The sequence below is a fragment of the Paramormyrops kingsleyae genome, chromosome 10 (assembly GCF_048594095.1).
Source record: "Paramormyrops kingsleyae isolate MSU_618 chromosome 10, PKINGS_0.4, whole genome shotgun sequence".
NCBI lineage: Eukaryota > Metazoa > Chordata > Actinopteri > Osteoglossiformes > Mormyridae > Paramormyrops > Paramormyrops kingsleyae.
The window spans coordinates 16,254,087-16,263,948 of record NC_132806.1 but is presented as its reverse complement, the minus strand read 5'-3'; the positions used below and the strand labels follow the sequence as shown (position 1 = coordinate 16,263,948).

Sequence of the window (9,862 nt, the reverse complement as noted above, 5' to 3'; positions counted from 1 at the left end):
CACACCTGCTCTTTTTATTCCATTTAAAGAACCATAAAGCATGACACGAGAAAGACGCCAAACTTCTGTCAGCAAATGGACATGCTGACTGTATTTACATTCCATTGTACTTACTTATTTTATTGTATTTACTGGTAAATATGCATTTTACAATATCTGATTATAATGCGTGATACCAGTGTTGATTTATCACATTGCACCAAATTCATTTGAATGCAGTTATATCTTCTTCTAATACTAGTAATACTACTTGCTCTTTATGAATTGTTACATTCCTTGTTTATTATTACTGAAATTAGTATGTCATCTGTTTACTTAAGTAATATACTTTTATCTAATCGCTTGTCGCCAATTGTGTTGATTTTTCCTGGTACTATTGCTCCCTCTGTCGACCATTCGATTGTACGACTTCTGGAAACCAGATTGCGCAAATCTTACAACAATGACGTCAGTATGCAGGCAGGCACAATCTGTCCTCGAGCCTAAGGTCAGTCTGAATTGGGAGCATTAAAAATAACATAAACATGCATTAACATTTACTACCAAGTATCAAGCAGTCGCTACTCATGATTTTTTTTTAATGAACTGTTTTCTAATGAAATCACCAAGTTTCTTCAAAATATATATAAGCCTATAATATGTTTATTTGGAGCCTACACACATTCTGATGAATCAGAATAGCTTCAAACTGTGTTTATAATTATGAAGAACTATTGTATATGGCTGTTAAATGCATTTTTTCCCCAAAGCGTAATCTGTAATAGCTCAACGGTATGCTTTACGTTTTTCCATAGTGGGAAATTAGATAAAACTTTATAATAAAAAGACGAGAAATTGCATTATCTTGCCAGAAGGTGCTTTAAAAAAAGAAGTGTGCGAGATGACGTGGCGCTCCGTGTGTATATTTAGACTAAATTAAGTTCCAGGAAAAAAAAAGAAAAGAAAAACAGTCGCTTTTAAAGTCGAGTTATTTTTACCAGAGAAAAATTTTGCAATACCACAGCTCACCGCCAGATGTAATGTGTTTGATCATTGAATTCTTCCATTTTAGCACTAGATGTCACCAAAGAACCCACAGTTTCACGTAGACGTTATGCGATGCAGCGAGTTTCCACAATTTTATGTTGCATTCTAGTTCAGACATGATAATTTTTTCTTTAGCAGTTATTATCTTCATTTTCAACAGAGACAGACAAGTCATGCCCTTGAGAGTTTTAGGAAAAAAATCTTTTACAGGGCCTCCCTCTCCTTTTCAGTGTTACTGCAACACTTTAATTTCCGTACGATTACAGCCTTGCAACCGTAACCATAATAATGTTAAAATGGGACAGAGGGAAAGAACGGCAATAAACTGTCCTTGAAAGATTAACGGCTCGGTAGTTCTGAACTGTAATTAACAACGAGACTCAAGAAAGGCAAAAACCAACCAAAAGGAGGAATAGAGAACACAGGGTGTGGAAAATAAAAAGGGTTTGTGTATAATATTACGATATACAAAGTAAATGTATATGTTATATAAATAAAGACAGTGTGTGTGTGTGTGTGTGTGTGTATATATATATATATATATATATATATATATATATGTATATGCTATAGACACACGAATCGATTGTTTTCAGACCAACACTAAGAAAACTGTGCAAGACATTTTCGGTATGTTACCTGAGGGGTCCAGGTGGGGCCCACACAGCAAACAGATATTGTTTTTAAATACAACATTTTCATTTTTTTATAGACTGCAATGGAAGTTACGTTTGCCTGCATGGTTTAGGACAGCGTACATGTTCAAGCAGGCTTACTGTTAATAATATGAAGTTTGGCTAAAAAGATGGTTTTACATTGCAAAACGTATTGATGTGCATATGGGAGTTTATCTATTATTTTTCTAAATACCACACACCGACACACCCAGGCATAGTGACTCTGTGGTACCCATGCGGTGACACACACACGCAAACACACACACACACGGAAACGCGCTATTTTCCTTCAACGTGTATTTATGCATATTTGGCTCCTATCTCTCCCTCGCTCCCGGTTTCTCTGTCTCTCTCTTTCTCTCCCACCACTCTTTCAACCACATGTTGTTCAACCTACTCCCGACCCTGCTCATTTGGAAATGAGAAAAGTTCTCTGATAAAACCTCGACAACAACAAAATAAAGATATGCGTTCTTTTCCCATCGTAACAAAAGAAACCATCCAGAGTACAAGAAGATTTGGGACATAGTTTACACTTGTTTTTATCACCAAGGAAAGGATCTCCTGTCTCCAGCTGAGTATTAGTTTCGTCTGTTTCTGCTTACGCCGAAAATTATGACAATTCTGCGTAGATATTTCTTATAATAATAAAACATAGAAGTCGCTATAAAATTACTCGTTCATCTTCTTTTGGCATACTTGAAGATCGCATATAAGTCGGAGACTTTGTGAAAAATGAACAGAGATGAATTTGCGAACATTTAAAAAAGCAAGGAAAATTCAGATGCAGTGGTAATTAAAAAAATTCTTGGTTGTATCTGGGAAAAGATCCGGAGTAAAGGGAATGCATTAAAGACGAAAGCAATATTTTTTAAACTTCGTTGAAGACAATGTTGTATTATCATGCAGCAGTGTATACTGGAATGTAACACTAAAGACACCGTTAGGGATAAGGGTCGATACGATGTCCTTTTATTTTAGCGAATAAAATATCAGGGAAGGGGAATATCTGATGTTGTTTTCAGTTTATCTGAAATGGTATGTGCATCATTTATTTGTTTATTATTCTAAAATATTTAAGAAACAGATTTTTAGTTTGTTGACTTTTTAATCGGGAGTTAAACGGGATCTCTAAAAAATTCGAGCAAGTGCGTATAAAAATACCGTATTTTAAGTAACTCATAAAGGGTAGCCATGACCTCCTGCAGCTTACGAACGATTCTACTTGCATACCCGATTCTGATTTTACTCGCTATGGCAATCTGTGCACAAGGCTTTTCCACCTGCCAGTCTTTCGACTTGGACGACTACAAGTCGAAGAGGATAGAGGCCGTGCGCGGACAGATCCTTAGCAAGCTTCGCATTCGGGAGCCACCTGAACGTGAAGTTAGCCCACCACCCGAGGAGGTCCCTCAGGAAGTCATGCTTCTTTACAACAGCACCAAGGAGTTTGCCAAGGTTGATCCTTCCTGTGAACGCGAGAGCAGTGAGGAAGACTACTACGCCAAAGAGGTCCAGCGAGTCGATATGCTACCACCTCGCATTGACACAAGTAAGTAATAAAATATTTATAAAACTGTAATTTTATGTAGGCTACTATAACTGTTATACACTTGGAGTTGGCCATTAATTATTTCACTTGCTGGTGTTGAAAGTTGAATAAGCTTAATTAGATGCGTAATATAAATATATAAAAGTTTTAAATTAAAACGTATTCAAGTATTTGAATATATGTTTTGACCACTCATTGCAAGTTCAAGGGATAAGTGCAACTAATTAGGTTTTTAAACATTTCAAGATCGAGTGATTTATATATACCTCATAATTCACCGAATAAGGATGTTTATGTATTGTTTTAATGAGTGCTATGCACTTCCCACAACAGTTAATACTGACTATCCATTCAAAAAACTTTAGAAAAGGACAGTTAAATTCTCCAAAACGCGTTGTTCATTCGTTTTGGACCCAAGAACTTCCAGAGATAGGTACAGTTTGGTGTACAGCTAATGTAAAAGCTATTATTAAGGCTGTAAGCCATAATAATTAATTTGCAGCACAATGAAACAAATTATTTTGTATGGTTTTGTATTGGGTATAATAGATTTCTTGTGATATACGTGTGATAGATTTGGCTCACCTGGAACTTATAGGAAGCTATGAGATGGTGTTGCAGAAAAGTTAAAATAATAGGTAATATTCAAACCTTTCCTTATGTGTAAACAAACTGCAGTAAAATAATCTAATTTTATTTTACATTTATAGCCTGCTGGTCTTTTGCATGCAGGGTTGCTAAATTTGTTCAGCTACCTGGTGTGAGATTTTCAGTTTGAGGCAAATCTGCACACACGTGCATATGCATTTACATGTATGTAACAGTGTAACCGTGTTAATAGCTTGTAGGGTTTGCAAACTACCCCAGTGCTTTTGATGTAGCTAATTTTAGGTTTATTATGGAATAATACAGATTTGCCATAAGATTTCTTGCATGAGTCTGAAAGCGTGAATGCGTGAAATAATTTTCAAGAATGCTCATTCAGTATTGGTTGAATGTCTTTTATTTATTCATTATTTCCTTCCTTCTTGTTTCAGATGTGATCAATGGTGGACCTCCGAGCTTGTATTTCCGGGTTGTAAGGTTTGATGTCAGTCGCGTGGACAGAAACTCCAGCACGCTGGTGAAAGCAGAATTCAGGATATATCGCATCCCCAACCCACAGGCTCGCACCTTGGAGCAGAGGGTGGAAATATATCAGGTACCCAATGCTGCACATCCCTTTCGCTTTAACTGCACTTGTTAGAATTTGAGAATCTATCAGAGTATAATTGGGCAGCAGGTCTCACACCTCTGGAGGTCAGGCCTCGATTCCCCACCCCGACTCTACGTTTGCAGGGTTTGCATGTTTGCATGCTGTCATGTCTTCTCTGGTTTCCCTCAACAGTGCAAAAGCATGCTATGATGAATTGGAATTATCTGTAGGTGTGAATGGTGCGAGTTTCCTGTGTGGGCTGGTGCCCCCTCCTGGGTTATTCCCCACCTTGTGCCCGTTGTTACCAGGACAGGCGCCAAACCACCATGACCCAGTACAGGGCCTGCAGTAGAAAAGATGAATGAGTATAAATGACCTAGACTTGCAAGCAGCAGTTAATGGTTTGTACTCACGTTTCCCGTTCTCTCATCAAGCTACTGAAATCTCGCGACCCAGCAGCTCCCTCGCAGCGATACATCGAGTCCCGCACGGTGCGTCCCCGCGCCAAGGGCTCGTGGCTGTCTGTCGACGTCACAGACACCGTCAAGGAATGGCTAGCAAACAAAGGTTACGGGGCACACGACTCATACTTCACTTATTTTGCTACTGCTTTTGGGGGACTTGGTTTCTCTCACTTATCGCTTTTTTGTTTCTTTGCTCGCTATCTCTGCCCTTTAGACAGAAACTTGGGACTGAAGCTGAGCGTGCACTGTCCGTGTTGTACGTTTGTCCCCTCCACTAACAACATCGTGCCCAATAGAAGCGAAGAGCTGGAGGCCCGTTTCGCAGGTTTGAGGGGGACCGAGATCATTGTTCATGTCGCATGGACTATTGCATGGATTCGTGATAAATGACAAAGGGAGATTTCTAGACTGCTTTAAATGAATGAAGATTACATGAGAATGGCAGGCTGTCTTAGTAATGAGGGACCTTGAGAGGAACCATGCTAGACAATAGTGAAGATTACAGTGATGATGCCGATCTGTATTGGTGTCCTCATAATGGTTCTAGAATCACACACCATAGATATTGCACACAGTGTTATGTAATTTACCTGTATCAGTTACTGCTTTCTGCTTGCAAATCAGTTGCCAGTCTTAAAAGAAAAATGAGTGTGCTTTATTGTGTGTGTGATTTGTAGGTAAGGGATAAACCACTTCAAGGTGTTCAGTTATATGAAAATAATCAACAGCAACTGGGTGTAATTCAGCCCGATTGCCGCTAAAAAAAGTTGGAGTTGATTAAATTCAATTATTATTTAACAATGTTCCAATGTGCTGTTAAAAATATAGTCCCTATAAGGACAGAATGTCTGGTCAGTCTACTCACTGGAATCGTTATCAACATTAAGTTGCCATAGAAACTGTCAACCGACAGGAGTTTGCATTTTGAAAACCAAGGACAATTATGCTGATGACTGACTGCTGATTTTTGAGTAAAAAGTCGCACAGGTTTTTATATTTACATGTTTAATAAAACATTAAAATGCATTAATATAGAACTGTAATTAGGCTATCGGAACTACCTGTGCGTTTACATGAAAATAATCAACACCCATGTGACCTCTCTGGACCAATAAGAAAATAGTATTTGCCAAAGCTGTGGTATAAGGTTTAATAATGGTGGATGGTAATTTTTGCTAATTTTGATCCATCTTCTTCACAGGTATTGACGATGAAATAATGAAGCTGCACAAGAGGCCAGAAGCTGTTAAGGGCCAAATTGAGTTCAGCACCAAGACACCACACCTGATTCTTAGCCTGCTGCCCAGTGACAGGCTGGACGATTCTAGCAAGAAGCACCGCAAGCGGAGGGCAGCAGCCGACGTCCCCACATGCTCACGGTACCTTCATGTCACTGTGCATGTGTCGTTTCCATAGTAACCATCCACAAGGTTTCTGGAAGGCAAAGTAACAGCTGTCTGAACTTCATTGTATCCCATTGCACATGCACAAATGCATACCTGTGCTAGTGTGAAATTCTTATGGTACACAATGTCGGGCCAACAGATTTGCTCTGTTTTGACTCCCGTCAGCAGCATGGACCAAGGATGCTGTCTCCGGTCCTTGTACATTGATTTCCGCCGTGACCTGAACTGGAAGTGGATTCATGAGCCTAAAGGCTACAAGGCCAACTTCTGTGCTGGGAACTGTCCGTACTTATGGAGTGCAGACAATCACTACAGTATGGTCAGTGCCTCCTCATCCAACTGAGAGCATCTTCAAAGTCGTAAGATGATGACAGGCCCATGAGATGTATATGTATTGAAAACCAAGATCCTAAATTTAACACAGTTTAATTGTTTGCATTTTACATTTAAAATGGATTTTTTTTTTATTTTTGCATAATTTTTTAATCTGTTGAGAGAGTGTTGGTAGTTGTTTACTTAATGTTTGCCAAGTGTCAGCTGCTTTTTCTCACTGGCATTTGGTCTTTTACGAGCGGTACTTCTCGCCCGTTATTTGTCCAGCACTCGCTTGATCACCTCACGCCCGAGTCAGTGTATAACTCCGCGACCTTTAACCACAGCACGCTGTTTTATGTAGGTGGTATTTCTGTTTTAAGCCAAAGCACTCTGTGGGTACAGCAGTAAACAATCCACCGGTCACGGCTGCCTCTCCCAAAAGCATAGACGCTAACGACGTTAGCAACTTACATAGTTGGAACCATGCAACTGAATGGGAGCTGTCGGGAAACACAGGCCACATGGGCATCCTTAGCTTTTTTAGGCCAAGCGAGACACATCGACATGTCTACATCTTATTCACTTTCTAATTCAGAGGCCTTGTGCAATGATCAAAACAATTAATAAATACGATTAAAGCTTTTTAGTTACGGTACGGAGAAAACACTGGAGTCACACCGACTCGTTTCTCGTCTTAATAACAATAAGTGTGGTTTGGACAGTCTGGGGCCCCTCGCCGCCATGGTTCTTGTGGGCTGCTACTCGCTGTTTTCAGACGCGCCTGTTTTGCTTTCTCTCCGGCCCAGATCCTGCCCCTGTACAACAAGCTGAATCCCGAGGCCTCCGTCTCCCCGTGCTGCGTCCCTCAGGACATGGAGCCCCTCACCATTGTGTACTTTGTTGGTCGCACACCACGCGTCGAGCAGCTCTCAAACATGGTTGTCAAATCTTGCAAGTGCCGCTGATATGGGTAGGGGGGAAGGATGGCTGAATATGGGGGGGGGGGCAGAAAGAGGCTGAACAAGGTAAGGGAATGAGACATATACAAATAGGAAAATGGCAGCCATGTTTTAGTACTTCTGCTTGCAAAGAAACAAATCAGATGTACAATAAACATCTGTACAGATTGGGAATAAATAATCTGTCATAGATTCCTTTACCAGTGTTAAATTATTTCGTACATCCATAAAGTAACATCTTCATAAGCAACATAACATGGTGGGAGAGCAAGGCGCTTTCTTTTGTTGTGAAAGGCACTATATATAAAAATTATTGAATTTAATTTTTTGTGATTTTGCTCTGGATTTTAAAGTATTTTTTCCTCCTCCGAAACAACTGGAAATATTACCTGAAGTAATATTGGTTGTAAATGCAAAATTATTTAGGTTGAGAACAACAGCATATTCTTGTATAATTAGCAGTTTAGTAGCAATAAGATGCACTGTAAGATTTAATAGTGGCTGTAGTGACTAGACAATAGAATGTTTTTTTTCCATAGTCAAGGTTATTATTAAATACTTTTGTTTGTAAAGCCTTATTCTAAGTAGGTGTTTATATATATTGTATCCAGTGTATAAGTTAATTGCCATTTTAGGAAGCACCAATGGTGAATTGGATGCATATAGCTTAACAAAAGGGGATACTTCATCATTCTGAATATCACGCTAGAAAATGTAAATATTGTAGCCAAATGAAATAAAGCTATTTTTATGTTTGTGAACATCAGGCATTGATCATTCTTTGTTTAAACTGCACTTTTTTTTTGTTAACAAGGGGTGATGATAGCGAATCTCTATCCAGCAATTTAAAGTACATTCCATCCATCCATGACACCTTACCATGTACAGAATTGTGTATATTCTCAGATAAGTCATGCGGTGCCAGATTTGTGTTACATAATATTACTACAGAGTCACCTAAAACCAGAGAGTAAGGGAAGCACTGCAGGGTTGTGTGAGTTCAGTCTCAGTGGCTTGAGGTTTGGTGACCGAAGAAATGGAAATAAAAGAAGCAAAAATATATACTGGACAGTGTGCCCTGGCCAATAGCGAGCAGTATGAAGTGCCTGAGCAAGCAAAGTAAAACAATCAGGACTCAGAAGAGACTCAAAACACATATTTCGGCAATATTTCACTCTTGATTAATACAGATGGGTTTTAAGTATACTTTTTAAAAATCTGATGATTATGTAGGTTTCTTACACATTGTACTGTGGAATCTGTTCGTTTATTGAGATGTCAATGTGGAATATGTGTTAGTCAATGTGGAATATGTGACAACTGCAGAAGACATCTAATAAATTTGACTGAGTTGAGATTCAGCAAGTGTTGATGACGTGTCTATTTTATTCTGCACTTGATGTTATATGTTCACTCGATTTTCTTACCAGGTGTCTTACCCAACTCGATAACGCCACCTGCTGCATGGACAAATGTACATGTAAAAGCAGAATAAAAGACGTTTTTATGGAGACATTAGGCCAAAAACCTGTAAAACAATATAAACAAACGGCACTGTAAGTCGTTGGTTGTCTAGGCTATCATACATAGATAACACTCATAAATATTTTTCTTTTAAAAGTTATTTTTTTTAAATAAAAGAATACACACCAACTGCATAAAAACACGATGTCACGTGTTGCGAAGTCGCTCCTCGGTCCATCGCGTTTCAGCCGGAATCGCCCGCGCCGGCCGGGGCTCCGGATGAAAAGGCGCCGCATGATGATATGGCAGTGCCAGCTCAGTGCGGCTGCAGTTCGAAGATTTTCGGCGTAAACAGGATGTGAGCGATTCCCAGACACGGACCGCTCACAGAAAGCCAGATTTATACGTTTGGGTTTAAGGGTTTGCGGCAGGGAAAAAGAGACCGTCACTGAGTCACACAGTATTGTGCGGCAGCAGTTATTTATGTGGGTGCCGGAATGTTTGTTTATAAGCGCGTCTGTCAGTGTCCTTGTAAACCAGTGAAGTTGCCAATGACTGCATCTTAACGAAAAAGCAACATGGGCGTTAAGTGTATAAAATCAGAACTCCGAGACTTCTAACGATATTATCGAACAATATTAGATTAGTATTTCTCCAAGTTCCAGATGTATACGTATCTACCATCCTCTGCATATAAATTTACGTTTGTTTTCGGAATATGTTTTGATTCTGCGTTTGACTGTGTTACTTTGTGTCTGCTGTCAGTAATGGTAGAGTGATATAGAGAGAGTGAGTGGCTCCTTG

At 39.4% G+C, this 9,862-nt stretch overlaps 1 protein-coding gene and 1 long non-coding RNA gene across 3 annotated transcripts; one reads left to right on the top strand and one right to left on the bottom strand.

Annotated features, from left to right (window-relative positions):
- The first annotated feature begins 2,014 nt into the window (after window positions 1-2,014).
- On the top strand, window positions 2,015-8,355 carry tgfb5 (transforming growth factor, beta 5). Of its 2 annotated transcripts, none has more exons than XM_023795240.2 (7): window positions 2,015-3,255; window positions 4,293-4,456; window positions 4,885-5,017; window positions 5,129-5,239; window positions 6,116-6,293; window positions 6,486-6,639; window positions 7,442-8,355. In XM_023795240.2, exons 1-7 carry the CDS (start codon window positions 2,898-2,900, stop codon window positions 7,598-7,600), a joined length of 1,257 nt encoding a protein of 418 aa, XP_023651008.1. In that variant the 5' UTR covers window positions 2,015-2,897; the 3' UTR covers window positions 7,601-8,355. The 2 variants fall into 2 exon arrangements, with proteins under 2 accessions (XP_023651008.1, XP_023651019.1); XM_023795251.2 differs by having other exon boundaries at window positions 2,018-3,255; window positions 6,489-6,639.
- On the bottom strand, window positions 7,967-9,595 carry LOC140593312 (uncharacterized). The gene is made up of 2 exons (XR_011993588.1): window positions 9,245-9,595; window positions 7,967-9,054 (listed from the first exon to the last, which is right to left on the bottom strand). It is a non-coding gene; the product is annotated as an uncharacterized lncRNA (long non-coding RNA).
- Window positions 9,596-9,862: the final 267 nt, after the last annotated feature.

Bases quoted from the DNA above. Each gene is read 5' to 3' on its own strand.
- tgfb5 (XM_023795240.2), top strand. From the start codon at position 2,898: ATGACCTCCTGCAGCTTACGAACGATTCTACTTGCATACCCGATTCTG. The intron at 4,457-4,884 runs GTACCCAATGCT...TCTCTCATCAAG, and splicing joins AGAGGGTGGAAATATATCAG to CTACTGAAATCTCGCGACCC. The intron at 6,640-7,441 runs GTCAGTGCCTCC...TCTCCGGCCCAG, and splicing joins CAGACAATCACTACAGTATG to ATCCTGCCCCTGTACAACAA.